Raw genomic sequence first — 19,253 nt, forward strand, 5'->3', positions numbered from 1 at the left:
AAGACTCCTTACTAGCAAGACAAGCAACACAACTGAAAAAATGGACAATTTGAAAGGACATGTGAACAATGAGGACATGCGAATTGCTAATAAGTACATGAAAGAATGTTCAACATCATTAATCCTTAGGAAAATACAAATTAAAACCACAACAAGATACCATTTCACACCTAACTTGAGTGGCTATAATAAAAAAAGAGAGAAAATAACGAGGGCTGGCCAGGATGTAGAGGCACTGGAACCCCAAAGCAGTGCTGATGGGAAAGTAAATGTTACTGCCACTTTGGAAAACAATTTGGCAGTTTTAAAAAACTTCAACACAAATCTACCATATCATCTAGGCATTCTACTTTTAATTTTTTTTTTTCAACGTTTATTTATTTTTGGGACAGAGAGAGACAGAGCATGAACGGGGGAGGGGCAGAGAGAGAGGGAGACACAGAATCGGAAACAGGCTCCAGGCTCTGAGCCATCAGCCCAGAGCCCGACGCGGGGCTCGAACTCACGGACCGCGAGATCGTGACCTGGCTGAAGTCGGACGCTTAACCGACTGCGCCACCCAGGCGCCCCTAGGCATTCTACTTTTAAGTATAAGCCAAAGAGAAATGAAACTACACCCGCAGAAAACTTGCACATGAATGTTCACAGAAGCATTATTCGTAATAGCCAAAAAGTGGAAACAACCCAAATGTCCACCAGCTAATGAATGGATAAACAAAATATGGTATATCTACATACAATGGAAAATGACCCAGCAATAAAAGGCAACAGAATACTTCTTTGACATGCTACTAAATGGATGGACCTTGAAAACATTAAGTGAAAGAAGCCAGAGACAAAATACTATCTACTAAATGATTCCATTAATCTGAAATGTCCAGCAAAGGCAAATTTATACAGATAGAAAGCACAGTAGTAGTCAATTAGGGCAAGAAGAGGTTTAGGGGAAAATGGGGATGGGGTTTCTTTTACGGATGATGAAAATCTTCTAATATTGTATTTATTTGTGTGAAAATATTTGCACAACTTTGTAAACTTACGAAAAATCATTGTACATGTACATTACATAAAGTTCAGAGCTACTATGCAGCAATAACCAGAGAAGGAAGTAATTATACTAAAAATGCATTTTGCTTAAATCTGGATGGTAGGATTAGGGGCAATTTTTATTCTCTATCTTTACTTTGCCTTATTTCCCAAGTTTTAAGAGATCTGTTGCTTTCTGTCACACACAAAAAGTTTGTTTAGGAGCGCTGAGCTGCGTTACATAATTTTTGAAATTATCCAACTGGAAAATAAATGTTAACTCAAACTAATTAAGCTATTGTTTCATTTATTGTGACATTTCTAAATGTGTTATTTCTTTAAAACGTGTACTGTTTTTCAAAGTGGACATGTTGACAGCATCTAATCAGTATGGACTAAACATCGGCAACATGGAAATACAAACTACTAGATTCTACTTGCCACATCATATCGATTCCCACAGGCCTCAAAGTTATCTAGCTGTTTTGGAATGTCTCCATCCTTAAATGAGAGGAAATACTGGTCAGTAGCAGATGTTCACCTAATTTGGATCACCTCCCTCAGAGTCTGTAATATGTTGTATATTCTTTCTTTATACACTAAAACAGTTAGTTTCTTTGCTTCATATTTAACTGGAATTCTTCAATGATTCAGTTTTCCCATCTGTCATCTAAGAATAATAACAGCTGCCTCACAGAGTTACTGTGAGGATGAAATGACATGAAGGAAACGTACAGCACTTAGAGCCCCCCTTTTTGAAAACTTCCTCAATCCTCCTCCCTAGTGTAGGTTAGATATTCTTCCCAATAGATTCTTGCTGCTGCAGTTCTAAGACTACTGAAATTTGACTTCAGGAAACCTGTCACCCACTCTTCCTTTCTCTCCATCCATTCCTCTCCTCCAGTCTCTCTCTTTTTTATGATCCAGAATACATTTTCCGTAGCTTCACTGGAGACTCTTCCTTTGTGTTAAATCCCTGGGTCACTCAAGAAATACCTCAACCACATTTGAGTAATTTGGCATTTAACACATTTACATGTGTGCTGCTTTTAAAACTTCGTTTTAGGGGCGCCTGGGTGGTTCAGTTGGTTAAGTGTCCGACTCTTGATTTTGGCTCAGGTCAAGATCTCACAGTTCTTGGGAATAGACGCCTGCATGGACTATTCATTCTCTCTCTCTCTCTCTCTCTCTCTCTCTCTCTACCTCTATCTCCACCGATGCCCCACCCCCTCCCCTGTACCCCAATTGTGCTCTTTCTCTCTCTTAAAATAAACACTAAAAAAAAAATAAAACTTGCTTTTAAAATAGTTAAAACGCTTTAAAATGTTAAATTTTGGGGCACCTGTCTGGCTCAGTCAGTATAATATGCAACTCTTGACCTTGGGGTTGTAAAGTTCGAGCCCTCACGTTGGATATACAGATTACTTAAAAATAAAGTCTTAGGGGCGCCTGGTGGCTCAGTCGATTAAGCGTCTGACTGTTGATTTCGACTCAGGTCATGATCTCACAGTTTGTGAGATGGAGCCCCGCGTCGGCTGTCATGCTGAAAGCACGGAGCCTGCCTTGGATTTTGTCTGTCTCTCTCTGCCCCTATCCCATTCGCTCTTGCTCTCTCTCTGTCACAATACATAAATATATATTTTTAGTGTTTGTTTATATTTGAGAAAGAGACAGAGCACAAGCAGGGAAGGGGCAGAGAGAGAGGGAGACAGCATCTGAAGCAGGCTCCAGGCTCTGAGCTGTCAGCACAGAGCCCGATGGGGGGCTCAAACTCATGAGCTGGGAGATCATGATCCAAGCCGAAGTCGGATGCTTAACTGACTGAGCCACCCAGGCGCCCCAATAAATAAATATCTTTAAGATATAAATAATAAATAAATAAAATCGTAAAAAATAAATAAATAAAATGTTAAATTTTAGTCAAATTCAGGATTTGTGGAAATCCCAAAGCTCCTATTTCTGTAGAAAAGTACTTTGGGAATAAACCTCAATACTCTGGTCTGTCATTTTTCTAGGAATATATCTGAAAAATTTCTAAAGCTTCATTAGACCCTAAAATCTTGTTCTAAAGGCATTTTGGTAAATTGATCAAAAAGTCTCATCAAGTACACTTATCACAGTGAGCACTAGCGCTAAGTCATATACAGAATTGTAGAATCACTATAGTGTACACCTGAAACTAATGTAACATTGTCAACTATACTTCAATAATGAAAATTTTTTTTAGAAATCTCATCAAATTCGGTCCAAGATACAAGTTTAAGTAAGGGTGGTTATTTGTAACTTTAAAACATACATAAATAAATCAATCAGAGATAAGCTAGCAGTTTTACTGAAAAAGGTAGATATTGTATTTTTGGAGATGTTCAAGTATCAGACTTCCTATCCTAAATAAGAGGGTGAACTGTAAGGTCTTTACAGCAACATGATTCAGGCAGGGGGAGAAAAGTCATATTTCAAAAACTGAGGATGAGGATTTATGTACTATAAATAGACCATTACATTGTCTGTTTGAAAGTACTTGTTTTATTTTTACTCATTAGTCATCTGTGTGTGTGTGTGTGTGTGTGTGTGGTGGGGGATGGAGGGATTGAGAATAGACTCCCATCAGTCATCTGCCAGAGAGGTATTGACTACCAGGTCTGGTGGTGGTGGGAGGTATTGTACAGTTTAAAGATACAAATTGATAATGGCTGCAGTTCACATGAGCCTGTTGTTGTTGTTGTTGTTGTTGTTGTTGTTGTTATCTTACCTTCCACTCTTCTTTGGATGGAAAAGCTGCTTTGGGGCAAATAATGAGACTCATAATAATGGCTCGAATAATGGGACTCAACCTTCCCATTACTACATGCAATAGAGATAACAGTATTTATCTTTTGAAATCTAAGTTTTTTCTTCTAAAATTATCTTTCTTCTATTTAGTTTTATGTGGAGGGTAATTTATTTTGAAATTTAAAATAACATTAAAATAGGGAATACATTTTATTTTGACAAAACATGGGCATGGGTTAAAAAGAGTGAAGAAATACCATTGTGTGGGTAATCTTATTCTAAATTGTTCGGGGGGTGCCTAGGTGGCTCAGTCGGTTAAATGCCAAATGCTGACTTGGGCTCAGGGCATGATCCCCTGGTACGTGAATTCCACCCCCATATCAGGCCCTGTGCCTTCATTGCCCAGCCCTCTTTGGATCCTTGGTCTCCATCTCTCTCCATCCCTCCTCCACTTGTGTGTGTGCGCACACTCTCTCAAAAATAAATAAATTTAAAAAAAATAAGAAGAAGATAAATTGTTTTGGTTAAAATTAGCCACACAAATTAAATACTTGTGCTTAATGACTAAAAATCTTTATCGGATTTTTGGACTAACAAAGACATCCAGTATCTTAGTTTTTTGTTTTTTTAATTTTTTTTTTCAACGTTTATTTATTTTTGGGACAGAGAGAGACAGAGCATGAACGGGGGAGGGGCAGAGAGAGAGGGAGACACAGAATCGGAAACAGGCTCCAGGCTCTGAGCCATCAGCCCAGAGCCCGACGCGCGGCTCAAACTCATGGACCACGAGATCGTGACCTGCCTGAAGTCGGACGCTTAACCGACTGCGCCACCCAGGCGCCCCATCCAGTATCTTAGTTTTAGAGAAGAGTTAGTGCAGAGCAGAGATCTAGAGGTCTCATGGCTGGGATCCTCCCAGGACTTGCTATTCTGATATTATAATGTGTTGTAAGGAGAAACTCGAGAAGATAACTGAGTTTACTACATATTACTTCCCATTCCTATAAAATGGTTATCAAGTTTCCCCCTCAAACTGGAAATATTTCAAACCAGATATTCTGGATTCTGATAAATTTAACTTCTTTCTTTTCTTTTCTTTCCCTCATGTAAGTAATCTCTACACCCAACATGGGGCTCAAACTCACAACCTTGACATCAAGAGTTGCATGCTCTACTGACTGAGCCAGCCAGGTGCCCCTAACTTCTGTACTTCTTTCTTTTATTTAAAATTTTTTTAATGTTTATTTTTTGAGAGAGAGAGAGAGAGAGAGAGAGCAAGCACTCGGGGATGGGCAGAGAGAGAGAGAGGGAGACCCAGAATCCATAGTAGGCTCCAGGCTCTGAGCTGTCAGCACAGAGCCTGAAGTGGGGCTCTAACTCACGAACCGTGAGATCATGACCTGAACTGAATGAAGTAAGCCACTCAACCAACTGAGCCACCCAGGTGCCCCATAACTTCTGTATTTCTTAAGTTAGATAGGTCTTGTTAATTCTTGCTGGGCATCTGACTGCCAATGAAAACTGTGAAAGCTATACAAAGACAGACTTTTCTTATACATTTGTCCTTCTGAAGCGTAGTCGTCTAACAGCATCGCATTAGGATTTGAATGACAGGCCTATGAAGTGCTCTTAAAGGGTCAAGTGCAATGTTACAGATTTTAAATTCAAATCAAACTAAAGCAATTTGGAATTAAAATTTGATTTGCTGATGTTCCTATCGTTTTGTGTCAAATAAAGAAAAAACAAAACATCACTGGGATACAAAGGAATCTCACTTTACACAAAATGTATCTCTGAGAAGTTGACTACACATTGAATTTAAATACTATACTGGAATTATGGAAAATGCTTATATAAAACAATCACTCCATAATTTATCTCCAAATAATGTGTTTCAACACTGTAAATTTTTTTAATCTAATGTTCACATTACTTAAGGAAAAATTAGTTACTCTGTGAATTTTTTCTAAAAAATATACAAGAAAATCGTACTATGAAACTGTAGGTATGTGTTAAAGCTCTTACTTCAAGAGCTTCTTAATTACATAAAGTATGTCCTGAGTTAAAATCAAGCATATCAGAATCTCTATCAATAATTTCAGGGCCTGAAGATATCATGTGGAAAATTATGGCTCCAATAACAAATTCTTTCTGCAGATCATCACTCTGAACAGAAGAAGCAATGAAACACAAAAATTATTGCATTAAGCTTCAGTTTGGGGATCAGTTTACTTACCTAACAGGATCTATCTTTTTCATTAGAGACACAGCCACCACAAATGAGTAATTAATGCTCCCAATATTTGATGGTGGTTGTGAGAGACCTTCTCAGCTGTATCCTGAAAGGCAGTATTCACTCTTTGGAATATGATGTGTGAACATGACCCAACAAACTAACTCATGAGGGGAGATAATAATAGTAGAAAACACTTAACACAGTACTTACTAAACAGCCAGGTGCTGTTTTGAATATTTTACCTACATTCAGTTAATCCTCATAGTAGCTCTATGAGTTACAGACTGTTTTTATTTCTACTTTATAGATGTGCAAACTTAGTCACTTGCCAAAGGTCACCCAGTAAAACAGTGGAGAAAGGACTCAAGGCTGGTTAGTCTGACTCCAGAGTCTGTGCTCCTATCCACTGCTCTTTACCTCCAGGTTTGCCTCAAGACACCAGTAATGCAGTGATGGCAGTAATATGACCAGGGATGCACAATTTCACTCTTCATTCACTAGTGTAAATCTCACTCGAGCCGGTTGTAGTCTCTGTACAAAACCTTTAACTGGCTAACGTGCATATTTTGGCAGTTTGATTCTGATCCTGGAGCAAAACACAAAAGGTGCAATTCTAACAGATTATTTGCTTTTAGTTGAGCTCAACATGGAGCCTAAAATGATTCAGGCAGATAATGTGCAAATTTAGGACAGTAAAACTCATATTACTACATTTACAACAGCGTGCTTAACATTTGTAATTAGACCTAAACTTCCAAAATTCCTACGTCTGATTTGCCCTCTTAGTGAGTTCAGCTAATCTCCCTTTCTACTTCCAATAAATAAAACATACCCAGCAAATGCTGTCCAAGGCAAGTTTGCAGACACGTATCTGAATTTAGTATCATTCTCGTTCAGATCAAATATCAGAGTGAATGCAGGGCTTTTCAGGTGGCCTGCTTGGCTGCCCTTTGCCCAGGAGCACCTTTTGCTTTTCTGAATTGCACAATAAGGGATAGCAACATGTTATAGTTCCCACTGAAAATGTACATAGGATATTAAAGTTGTCAGACAAGAGCTGGCCCAACTGTTGCCCCAAGGATATTCATACTTGAATTTATACTCGCTTAAATATCTCACAATCCTTGAAGAGCAAAAATGTCTCGAATACTTTAGTAGTGGTCCAATGAAACTATTTCAGTAGCAGGCTGTATTAACTTTAGGTTAAGTAGCAGGCAATTTAAACTTTAAAATGCCAAGAGTGTAGACAGGCAAGGGAGTGGTGATAGCAGCAGAGTAGTTTTGGGAGCTCCCAGGATGCCCTCAGAAAAAAATGGTGATAGCAGCAAAGATGGGGGAAAAAACCCACAAGTCTATAGGCAACGTCTTTACCAAAAATCGGGTGAAAAACAACCCCTGGAACTCTAGAACTCTAATGGGTAGAGTCAATCTACACTTAGCAACAAAAACTGGGTGACCCCAACTGTGCTGGCTAGAGTGGAGGTTTGAAACTGTGGTCTTGTAAGGGTCAAAAGAGAAAAAGAATCCAGAAATTGCCAAGTCTTCATCCAAAGGAAGGGACCCCGCTCCCCCATTTGAAGTGAGAGGCTTCTCCCCCCGCCCCCCCCCCCAAAAAAAAAAGAAATGAGAGACCCAGGAGTGAATCTAAGAATCACTGTGAGAACTGGGAGGAGTCCTGGCAGGGTCTCTTTTGCCAATGAGTACAAGGAAAGGTCCCATCCAGGACACTAAAGGGCAGGCAACACCTAGCACAAGCTCTTTTGTAGGACAGATCCCACGCTGAAGAGGAACTACTGAGGGTGGAACATAATATATCTGTTAAAAGAAAATTAGCTAGCTAGCTAGGGCTGACAAAGCTAGATCAAGCTGATCAAGATTAGTGCATTACAAAAATTAAGACAACTAGACATTACGTGCTGCCTGGTGTGATGCAATAGAAAGTACACTGCATCCCCAGTGGAGAAGTGTTTCGCCAAAAAAATAAATAAAACCTGAATCAAACGTAGCCTCTAGATCTAGATCTAGTTTACAGAACATATGGAGGAGAAAGGAATATGCTAAATAATACCATAAAAATGCAATCAGCCAAAAGTGGAAAATTCTATAGGAGAAATAACCTGGTCTCTTCAACAAAATGGCATGACAATATTGGGGTGAGGGGAAGGCAAAATCAACAAAGAGCTAAAGATATATCAACTAAATGAAATATGTGGATTTTGTTAGGATCCTGATTTGAAGTCACCAAGTCTTTTTTTTTTTTTTTTTTCAGAGAGAGAGAGAGAGAGGAGAGAACAAGCATGAGCAGGGGAGAAGGGCAAAAAGAGAGAGAATCTTAAGCAAGCAAGCCCCACAAATCTTAAGCTGGATGCCAGGTTCGATCCCACAACCCTAAGATCATGACCTAAGCCAACATCAAGAGTCGGTCACTCAACTGACTGAGCTGCCCAGGCAATCCGTGAAGGCATGAACTCTTTAAAAAAATTTTTTTTGACACAATTGGCAGAAATTGAATACGAACTAAGGATTAGACTACATAAAGAAATTACCATTAACTTTGTAGGTATGACATTGATATTGTGGTATATTAAAAAAAAAAAAAGGTGCTAATCTGTAAAGATACTTAGAGAAGTATATACCAATGAAATAATATGATGTCTCAGATTTATTTTAAAATATTAATGGGCTTGCCATGGGAGCATGGGGGAGGCCATGAATTCTGTTTCAGTGCATCTTTGATCTTGTCAAGTAATATCACGAGCAAAGCTTACCTTCGCAAGTTGAAAAATTTAGGGCCAAGAAGCTGTAATTGAAATTAAAAAGGGGCACATGTGTCCAAGGAATATTGAGGAATTTGACAGCTTTATGAAACTTGTGATAAATGAATGCATCGAGATGGCAGTTAGTGGGCAACAGAACAATACTGGAAAGGTGGTAATATGAGGAAATAGTATCATCATGTTAGAAGCCTTAGAATGAGTTTAAACAAAGGCTTATTCACTACAGAAATCAACTGCTTTCACACGTCTCCTCTCCAATGAGCCAGTTTTACTATGATATGGAAATGGCTGCATACATTTTTTGGGGGGCTGCATACATTTTTATATTAAACTGTTTTATTAAATAAATTTTTGTAAGAGTAAAAAAAAATTCCTCAGAAAAAAGGTGGACTAGATGAACTAAGAACAGCAAAACCTTGATAATTGTTGAAAGTGTAGTCATAAGACCTTTTTTCTATTTTTACATGATTGAATTTTTTTTTTTTTTTAAGATTTTATTTTTAAGTAATCTCTATACCCAATGTAGAGAAGCTCGAACTTACAACCCGGAGATCAAGTTGCATATTCTCCTGACTGAGTTAGATAGGCACCCCATGATTGAAATTTTTCAAAATAGGGGCGCCTGGGTGGCTCAGTCGGTTAAGTGTCCGACTATAGCTCGGGTCATGATCTCACAGTTTGTGGGTTCGAGCCCCGCGTCAGGCTCTGTGCTGACAGCTCAGAGCCTGGAGCCTGCTTCGGATTCTGTGTCTCCCTCTCTCTCACTCTGTGCCTTGCCTGCTCACACTCTGTCTCTGTCTCTCTCAAAAATAAACATAAAAAAATTAAAAAAAACTTTTTTTCAAACTAAAAAAATAGAAAAAGTCTATGCACCACATGATTTAGAATATCTAATTACTATATTAAAACCTATAAAGCAAAAGGAGCAAAGGAGAATAGGATTTATTTAAAAATGCTCTGAAGAATTCTTCAATCTTTTTTTGTGGGGTAATCATCATGTGCTTTAGGTGAGTCTATTAATAGAAAGACAAAACCATCATTTAAAAATATTTTGGGGGCGCCTGGGTGGCGCAGTCGGTTAAGCGTCCGACTTCAGCCAGGTCACGATCTGGCGGTCCGTGAGTTCGAGCCCTGCGTCAGGCTCTGGGCTGATGGCTCAGAGCCTGGAGCCTGTTTCCGATTCTGTGTCTCCCTCTCTCTCTGCCCCTCCCCCGTTCATGCTCTGTCTCTCTCTGTCCCAAAAATAAATAAACGTTGAAAAAAAAAATTTTTTTTTTAAATATTTTGTTATAGGGGTGCCTGGGTGGCTCAGTTGGTTAAGCATCTGACTCTAGATTTTGGCTCAGGTCATGATCCCACAGTTTGTGAATGCAAGCCCCACACCTGACTCCACACTGACAGTGCGGAGCCTGCTTGGGATTCTCTCTCTCTCCCTCTCTCTGCCCCTCCCCCCGTGCTCTGTCTTTCTCTCTTAAAGTAAATAAATAAACTTAAAAAAATGTTATAAAAAAACAAGTTTTTGTGATTTTTTGCCAAATTCAAAACATTCTCCAAAGAGAATACTCTCTAGCATAGATTTCTCAGGCAAAGTGTCTGTATCTGGTATTATTCTTTTGACTATCCTCCACTGTTGCTCTAACAGGAGACAAACCACACTTCCAAGATTGTTAAATTACTACCTAGGAAAGTTTTGGCAATTTCCCATTCAGTCACATTTTCCAGTCATTTGTTTCTTATGGTTGTAGACCTGGTTGTTCACTTTTAGCCAATGTCCAGGAGGGACTTTGCTCCAGGCAATTTTTTTCCTTCAATTTTGACATCTCTGTGAGTTAGCTATTATATAATATTATCACAGCCTACTGCTTTCTGACTCATGTTACCCAGAAGACAACTCAGGAATGAACTTGGACTAGAATTTTATATAGCCCGCTGAGTTTCCTAAAGGTTTTGGTACCTATTTTTCTATAATCTTTGAAGGTCTTTTTCCTTTTCTTTCCCACACAACATATTGTTTGAATAGTTCCAGTGCCCTGTATGTATTTCTACAATTTTCTTAGCCACAGGCAACTCTTGTAGTGATCTTATTTTGCAGGTGCAACCACTGCACAGGGCAAAGCTATCTCCTCTTTTTCCTTTCCATCTACGTTATAGTTTGCTCCTTTTTTTTTTTTTTAATATTTATTTATTTTTGAGAGAGAGAGAGATAGAGCATGAGCAGGGTAGGGGCAAAGAGAGACAGAGACACAGATTCTGAAGCAGGCTCCAGGCTCTGAGCTGTAAGCACAGAGCCTGATGCAGGGCTTGAACCCATGAACTTCGAGATCATGACCTGAGCTGAAGCCGGATGCTTAACTGACTGAGCCACCCAGGCACCCCTGCTCCTTTGGTTTTTGAACACATGCCAGGTCTTCTAAAAGATCTTCCTCTGGGCTCTAATACTCATTTGTTCTCTATATTTATACATGTAAACACTACATAATTTCCTCAAGTGATTGAAATCACCCCAAAACCACCTAAAAATGATTTTAAGAGTGCAAATGATTTGAGAACCAGAAACAGTGATATCGAGCCATTGATAGGACAGTAGGAGGCAGGATAGTGAAGGGAGATTTTATTTGTTTCTGAATAAAAACATACACTCACTGATAGAAGAGTGGGCCCACTTCCTATTCTACTAAGGGCCTGAGGAGGTGACCCAGAACTCTATACCTCAGCTTTCTTGTGTTACTGGAGATAATAATACTTGTTGCCACCTTTCCACATGATGCAAAAAGATGACTGGATTAGTGTTTGTGAACCGGTTTGAGCTCCCTGTTAGAAGGACGTCAGGTTCATAGTCAGCAAGGTATAAAACTGGATGTTCAGGTGAGTAATTACAGGGAACCATATGGTTCTCTAAGGCAGGGCCAAAACTCTTTGTACATCAGGTATTACAATAATTGGAAAGAAGGCATCTGAGTGTTAATTACTCCTGACTTATTTTAAAAACCTGGAATTCCTTAACATACCTCTGCTGACACAGTATATGTACATCAAATATGACAAATCCCTTTTTGGTCAGACAGTGTCTGACCAAATCACAGAGGTGTCTAATCACAGAGGTGTCTAAGATTAGCTAACAGGAAAGGAAAAAAAATCTAAAATTATAAATTTATAAATTTATATTTAATATAAATAGGCATTCTCAGCAGTATACTGAAACTAAGAATCAAATTAGTGGGAGAGGAGGAGGAATGAACAGGACAGATGAAAGGACAGAATAGGAAGTTTCAAAGGTGAAACTGAAGACAGGAAATGACTCAGCCACAATTCCAGGAGGGAGTTCTAGTTAGGTGAGTTGTAGATGATACTATGGCCTGGGAAACTCATTATGTACAGAGGACAAGATTCTAGGAGCTGATTGCAGAGCGTCCTCAGGAGTCATGGACACAAAGTCTAATGAAAATAATATAAAAAATATTCTCCTCTTGGGGCGCCTGGGTGGTTCAGTCTGTTGAGTGTCTGACTTTGGCTTAGGTCATGATCTCACAGTTCATGGGCATCGGGCTCTGTGCTGTCAGCATGGAGCCTGGGGCCTGCTTCAGATTCTGTGTCTCCCTCTCTGCCCCTCCTCTGCTCACGCTCTGTCTCTCTCTCTCTCTGTCTCTCTCTCAAAAATAAAGAAACATTAAAAAAAAATTTTTTTAAATTCTCTCAGAGGAGAAAATCTTGGTGTCTTTTACTTTTGATACTCAGGGTAAAAAGTCAATTATAAAAACAAGAACAAGGGGCACCTGGCTGGCTCCATAGGTGGAGCTTGAGACATCTGATCTCAGGGTTGTGAGTTAGAGCCCCACATTGGGTGTAGAGATCACTTAAAAATAATTTAAAAATCTAAACAAAAACAAAATAAGAACTCAGGGCAGTTTTAGTCATTGACCCTTGAAATAGCTGAAATAATGGTAGTAAAAATAATACAAAAAGATCGAGGTGAAGGAAAAATATACCTGTTATTCTGAATTTAAATTATTCATCATTTTTTAGGAATATTTATTTATTTTTGAAAGAGAGAGAGAGAGGCAGAGAGAGAGGGGGACAGAGGAGCCAAAGCTGGCTCTGTGCTGACAGCCATCAGGCTGTAGGGCGTGAACTCACCTGCTGTAAGATTGTGACCTGAGCCCAAGTCAGTCACTTAGGTGACTGGGCCACCCAGGCACCCCTAAATTGTTCATCATTTTGAGGAGATTGCACCGTTCCAGACACTGGGAGTATAGTTACAAACAAGAGGGGCATGGCTCCTACCTCTCTAACAGGCTGCAATCCTCAGATACATGACTATGATCTGGGAAGAACATGGCCAAGGACTGCGTTATTGGCATTTATAAAACCATGGTGAAAGCAAGTGTAGACATGTTCAACTGGAATTCTTCAAATAGGAAGCACTTGAAATTTTATTTCCTTATTATTTTAAAATGTTTGAGAGAGAGAGAGAGAGAGAGAGAGAGAGAGAGAGAACACATGTGTGCTTGCAATCACAAACCGTGATCATGACCTGCGCCGAAATCAAGAGTTGGATGCTTACCAACTGAGCCACCCACCTAGGAGCACTAGCACTTGAGATTTTAAAAGTGAATCTAATTCAGGGATCTAAAAAGCTTCTTAGCAAAGTAATACTTTGCCAAGGGAAGGGAAGGAAAGCCAAAGGGGTACAGTATCTGTTAAATTCTTGTGAAATGAAATAGTACTATGTTTTTGAGGAACCAAAAACAGTGCAGATTGGCTGGAGAGAAGAATGGGTGCCATGATAGCGTAATGGCAGATTAGGTGATAGAGTGGATCTAGAATTTGAAGTATTTTTATATGCTATGCTACAGTTCAGGCTTCATTCTAAATCTGAGGATGACTCAAATATTTTAAGCAGGGAATAACAGAATCAGATCTGCCTTCTGAAGATCCCTCAGGCATCAGTGGTAGTGGAGGTAAGGGAAGAGTAGAGGTGTGAACATTAAATTTAACACATGAATTAAGATGATGGAATAGATATGAAATAGATAAGTAATAAAAATGAAGGATGTTACTGAGAAAGGGATTGGATATGAGAGTTGAGTGAAAGAAAGGTACTAGAACAATTGCTAGACCTTGGGTTTGAATATGCCACTTAACAAGATAGGTAATAGAAAAGAAACAGAATTGTTTGTTTTTGAAGGTGGGGAGGAAAATAGAAGGATTATAAATCTAGTCTTTACTTGAGCTTGAGGTACCAGTAGGAAGTACAAGTGCACATGTTCTTCTTCAGTTGAGGACAAAGATCAATCACAACTGCTCACACATGTTTCTTGGGAGACATATTTTGTAACTTTTTATGTGTTATCAGTCCCCTCAAAAAGGAAGAGCAGTGAATAAGCAGGTTGTATGTTGGTCACTATAAAATGGAGAAATAGTACTTTAATAATATGGAAACATAGTTCTTAATAATATGTGACCTAAGACCCCAGTTCATATACAAATAAAACATGGCAACATGGGTTACAAGTCCAATGCTGTCCATTAAACTGTAATAACAGTAAAGCAGACATGATAAAATAAGATGTACTATTTTTATCTTTTTGAAATTATACCTTGAGTGGTTGTGTGTATTCCATAGTGATAATTTTATTGGTAGTAGAGAAGAAAATAAGTTAATGCCATCAGTTTTATGTGCAATTTTCCTGCACAGCTTTAATTGTTAACATCTTTTCCTTATTATATCGTTAAATATTACTTTTGTCCTAATTTTCAGTCAAGAGGTTAGTAGCTATATTAACTTTCTTTAGAAGCTTATTAGCTCATTAAGAATGTTTCCTGTCAACCTAAGCACATAAAAACACACACTATGGTACTTAAAAGATTAAGCTTGTATATTCATTCAAACATCGTTTAATGATCCAGGAAAACATCTTCCGCTGTTCATCTAGGATTTTACGTTGTATTCACGATGCGTTTATTTTCTATTTTCATCAAAAGATTCTGCTATGAATCCTATTTGTAAACCCATTCATTCTAAAACATTGCATTTTTAGTCTAAGTCCCTTTCAAAGTTATCTTTCTCCCTCAACGCATCACCGTCAAGATCTAAAGTTTTTCACTATCCCTTCTCCCAAGAAAAAAATGAAAACATTCGTTCCTGCTCCTCCCCCCACCCCCACAACCCACCCCAGATAGGAAAGAAGAGGCGAGGCAAACTGGAACAAGTTGCGACGGGCGACCCAAAGCGCAGAATTAGCTAAATCCGGGCTCGAAACGGAGACCGGGATCAGTCACCATGTCCGGAAGGATCTGGGCTATCTGCCAAAAGAGAACGTCCCCAAAGCCTCAGAAACTGACTGGTGCTAAGAAACCAGAGAAAGAACGAGTGACAAGCACAGAAAGAGGCCCGACCCTCTGGGACATCCTGAAACACGCAAGGAATGCAAAAGCAACGTCAGGAATCCGGGACCGGCTGCGGCTGGCCAGAGCGCCCAGCCAGGTTAAAACCCAGCTCTGTAGGCAGGCATGCTGCTGAGACCCTTGGGTGGGGAAAGGCGCCCTGGGGGCTTGGTGACTGAGCGACGGAAATTGTTGGCAGCATGAGACCGGTTGGCTCCCAAAAGCGCGAGTGGCTCACGTTCCGGTACCCACACGGAGACACCCGGAGCAAGTCTGAGGGAGGGCCTAGGGGCGGGGCTAGAGCTCATACCCAGCCTCAAACGCCAACCCTTACTGAGTCTTCAGTACGCCTGCGTATGGTGAGGCCGCACTCTATTTGGCTGCTGGGCGTGCGGCGGCAGCGGCGTTCTCTACCCGGCATGCTGCGCGGTTGTGACGGCCCTACGTCTATCCCCTTCCCAACCCAGCCCCCTCTCCCCCTCCCGCCGCGGCCCCCCCCCTTTCCCTAAAGTGAGTGAGTGAGACGGACAGATGGAGGAGGGACTGTAATGGCGGCGACCGGCAGCTCCCTACTCTGACCCACGGCAAGCATACAGCACCGACCCCCTCCTCGCTCCTCTCCCAGCCGGCCTCCGCCCCGCCGCCAGCGCGGGGCCACCCTCCCCGGCCCTTCCCCCAGCCGTCGGCTTCTCGCCCTGCGCCCCGGCCGGGGCCCCACACACAATGGACGAGCTTGCCGGAGGCGGTGGTAGCGGCCCGGGGATGGCGGCCCCTCCACGGCAGCAGCAGGGACCTGGGGGGAACATGAGCCTTTCGCCAGGGGGGAATGGAGCGGCGGGCGGCGGGGGTCCTCCAGCCGCCGAGGGAGCGGGTCCCGCGTCAGGCCCGGAGCTGTCCCGGCCGCAGCAATACACTATCCCAGGGATCCTGCACTACATCCAGCACGAGTGGGCTCGGTTCGAGATGGAGCGGGCGCACTGGGAGGTGGAGCGGGCCGAACTGCAGGTACCTCGCTGGGGCGGTGTGCGGGACGGCTGCGGCGGCAGGGTTCTCGGTCGGGGGGGGGTGGGGCCGGGACTCCCCTCCGTCCGAGCCCCGGGCCTTGGGAGGCCGAGGGGAACCTACCTGTGCAGCTCGGGGGGGGCGATACTCCTGCCTATGGTTCTGGCGACGGCTCTTCCGAGAGCCCCCCTCCCCCTTTCCCGCAGAAGCTTGTTCCCCAACCCTTCTTAGCTGCGCGGTGCGGGCTTCCTTGGGGCAGCCATTTTGACTTTTAGTATGGCGTCTGCGGGGGCTCCTCTGGAGGCGGCCTGCCGGGCCTCCGGGGCTTGGGACTAAACTCCTTTCTGTGGGATAGTCCGGCTTGGGGTTACTGGGCATTGAGGTGGTTTTTGATTGTGCCTGTTGAGATGGAGAACCCGAGGAAGGGGTTTGGGATGGACATTTCATTACCTTTTTCCTCATCACCCGCCCCCCCCATCCGATTTGGCATTTTTGGCCCCCTCCCCCGGAGTTGGTACGCACTTGCCCCTTGACAGCCACGCTTCTTTCCAGGTCTTGCTGCATACTTGTGAAGTTTTCATTTCCTATCGCCAACTTTAGGTACCTTCTTACCTGGGATGCTGCCTTATTCACTTAGGTTCTCTTTTAGTTAGTTCTTCCTCAGTGACTGACAAATCTGTGCTTCCCTAAATTGAGTTTTTCTTTTTAGAGTACCCTTCAGCCGGCCTCCTCCTCCTCCATCCCCTTTATCCATAAAAAGCCAAACCCGAGTATCTCTGCTGTCTTTATGAAACGACTGAGAAAAGATTTAATACTAGCTTGAAGTAAAACGTACTTTCCCACGTTACTAACACAGGGGAAGCAAAGTTAAATATCCTCAGGACCCTTAATAATTGAGCCTTATTTGATCTTTTTAAGGTGAAACTTTGATAGGCTGGTTAACTTTTGGAAGATGTTGGTAGCTGAAGCGCTCATGTCTTGAATTTCAGAACGGCTATATCTTTTTAAGAGGATTGTTCAACTCTTGGGTATTTGTGTTTATTTTTAAATCCCTTTCCAGGGCAAATTTAGGCTTAGAAGAAAAAAGCATGCATCTAAATAGTGTCGCACCTGTTCTTCAGACTGGTATATATTTAGAATGTAAGCAGTAGTGTTGGCTGATATATACGTCATATATGTTGGTGAATAGTTAGGAAAATGTAGTGTTTAAAGAAGGAAGATTGGATTAACTTCGAGTGTCTTCAAACAAATGTATATTACTTTAATTTTGAGTTAGTAAACTTTTATTGGACTCTACAAAGTTGTTGAAGCTAAACTTTTAAAAAAGTAAGGATGTTGGGATGCCTGGGTGGCTCAGTTGGCTAAGTGTCTGACTTCGGCTCAGGTCAAGATCTTGCCATCTGTGAGTTTGAGCCCGAGCAGGGCTCTATGCTGACAGCTCAGAGCCTGGAGCCTGCTTCGGATTCTGTGTCTCGCTTTCTCTGCGCTTCCAACGCGCGCTCTCTCTGTCTCTCTCTACCTCTCAAATATAAACTTAAAAAACATTTTTTTACAGGGTAAGGATGTTTCAGGGCGCCGTGGGTGGCTTAGTTAAGTGTCAGACTCTTGATCTCAGGGCAGATCTCGATCTCAGGGTCATCAGTTGAAGCCCCACTTGGGGCTCCACAGCCTGGAACCTACTTGAAAAACAAAAAAAAAGCATTGGTGTTTATATTTCTTGACTCTTTATCAAGTCTTCAAAAAAATTAATTAGTAGTTAATACCTGTTAGTCAATTCAGTGTTTTAAAATTGTGCTTTGATATACTTTTGGACTTTTAAAAGTATAGTTTTCAAAAAGCTTAGGTAAGAATTGTCTGTTGTTTCTTTAAACTTGTGTATAATGTGGTTTAAGATGTCTGGGATTTATAGAGTTCTACTGATACACAACTTTTTACTATACTATGTTGCAAAGAATATTTTTGTGAAGATAGTGAGACAGTTATTTTTTAAAATTGCATTTACAAATGCACAAGGCCTGGACTCACTAAATAATACCTCACCAGTCCCTGGATACAGTGTCTATGACCTTTGCACTATGGTATGAAAGCTTGTATTCCCCCGCCCTAGAGGGTGAGACATTTATTTTGCCCTGTAAGTACCTTGAAATATTGGATTTTAACACTTTGCAAGTTAACAATGCATTTATAAGCTCCGCTAATTTAAGTATCTGAAAAAATGTCTTATTTGTGTCTAAATTAATAAAATCTATAACTTAACGAGATCTATATTGTCTGCCTTAGCCCTTTCTTTCCCTTTTAGTTCTCTTTGCCAGTAATGGTAAAAAATTTTTTTTAATTTTTTTTAACATTTATTCATTATTGAGAGATAGAGACTGAGCACGAGCAGAGGAGGGGCAGAGAGAGGGGGAGACACAGAATCCGAAGCAGGTTCCAGGCTCCAGGCTGTCAGCACACAGCCCGATGCGGGGCTCGAACTCACAAACCATGAGATCATGACCTGGGCCGAAGTTGGACGCCCAACTGACTGAGCCACCCAGGCACCCGTAAAAATCTTCTAAGATTCCTTTTCCTTGTTTGCTTTCCACTTGATGTGCTATTGGCATATTAGTCCTGATAAAGCCATTGTAAGTTTTTTTTGTTTGTTTATTTTGAACAAATTCTACAGTGTTTCTAGACTCTTGTTTCCAGGGATTTTCATTATTTCACAGAGATTCTTTTGGAATAAAATGTTCGTGATTATATTTGTATGATTTTGTTCTTCATATTTCTCTAAAATGTTTTATTGGGTTCCTTAGGTAATTGGGTTTCAGGTTTGCTTCTGGAATACTGAATTTACTTTAGATAACTTCAGTCTTGAATAGGATTGCTTGTGAGAAGCACATTTAAAAATGTATGTGTTGGGGTGCCTGGGTGCCTCAGTTGGTTTAGTGTCTGACTTCTGCTCAGGTCATGATCTCACGGTTCGTGAGTTTGAGCCCGCATCCAGCTCTCTGCTGTCAGCACCAAACCCGCTTCTGTACCCCCTCTCTTGCCTCTTTCTCTCTGTCCCCCCTCTC

The 19,253-nt window shown here is 41.2% G+C and overlaps 2 protein-coding genes and 1 pseudogene across 8 annotated transcripts in view; 2 read left to right on the plus strand and 1 right to left on the minus strand.

Moving 5' to 3' along the window:
- The window catches only part of AP4S1 (adaptor related protein complex 4 subunit sigma 1), a 50,655-nt gene extending 33,732 nt beyond the window's left edge, over positions 1 to 16,923 (minus strand). For 3 of the 5 annotated variants that reach the window (XM_086709997.1, XM_086710000.1, XM_086709999.1), the window contains exon 1: positions 16,321 to 16,485. The gene's annotated coding sequence lies outside the window, so the exon portion shown is untranslated. Of the gene's footprint in view, positions 1 to 16,320; positions 16,486 to 16,719 lie in introns of those variants that run through there. The other 2 variants (XM_025919768.2, XM_086709998.1) reach the window with 2 other exon arrangements.
- On the plus strand, positions 41 to 9,010 carry LOC112855720 (small nuclear ribonucleoprotein G pseudogene; annotated as a pseudogene).
- Positions 15,667 to 19,253, plus strand: part of STRN3 (striatin 3) — a 107,119-nt gene continuing 103,532 nt past the window's right edge. Inside the window, exon 1 of one of the 3 annotated variants that reach the window (XM_086709993.1) lies at positions 15,667 to 16,200. In XM_086709993.1, the coding sequence (XP_086566119.1) occupies positions 15,919 to 16,200 (282 nt within the window). In that variant the 5' untranslated portion in view covers positions 15,667 to 15,918. The remainder of the gene's footprint in view (positions 16,201 to 19,253) is intronic. The other 2 variants (XM_086709990.1, XM_086709991.1) reach the window with 2 other exon arrangements.

The sequence above is a fragment of the Puma concolor genome, chromosome B3 (genome assembly GCF_028749965.1).
Source record: "Puma concolor isolate L17-30 chromosome B3, mPumCon1.1.hap2, whole genome shotgun sequence".
NCBI lineage: Eukaryota > Metazoa > Chordata > Mammalia > Carnivora > Felidae > Puma > Puma concolor.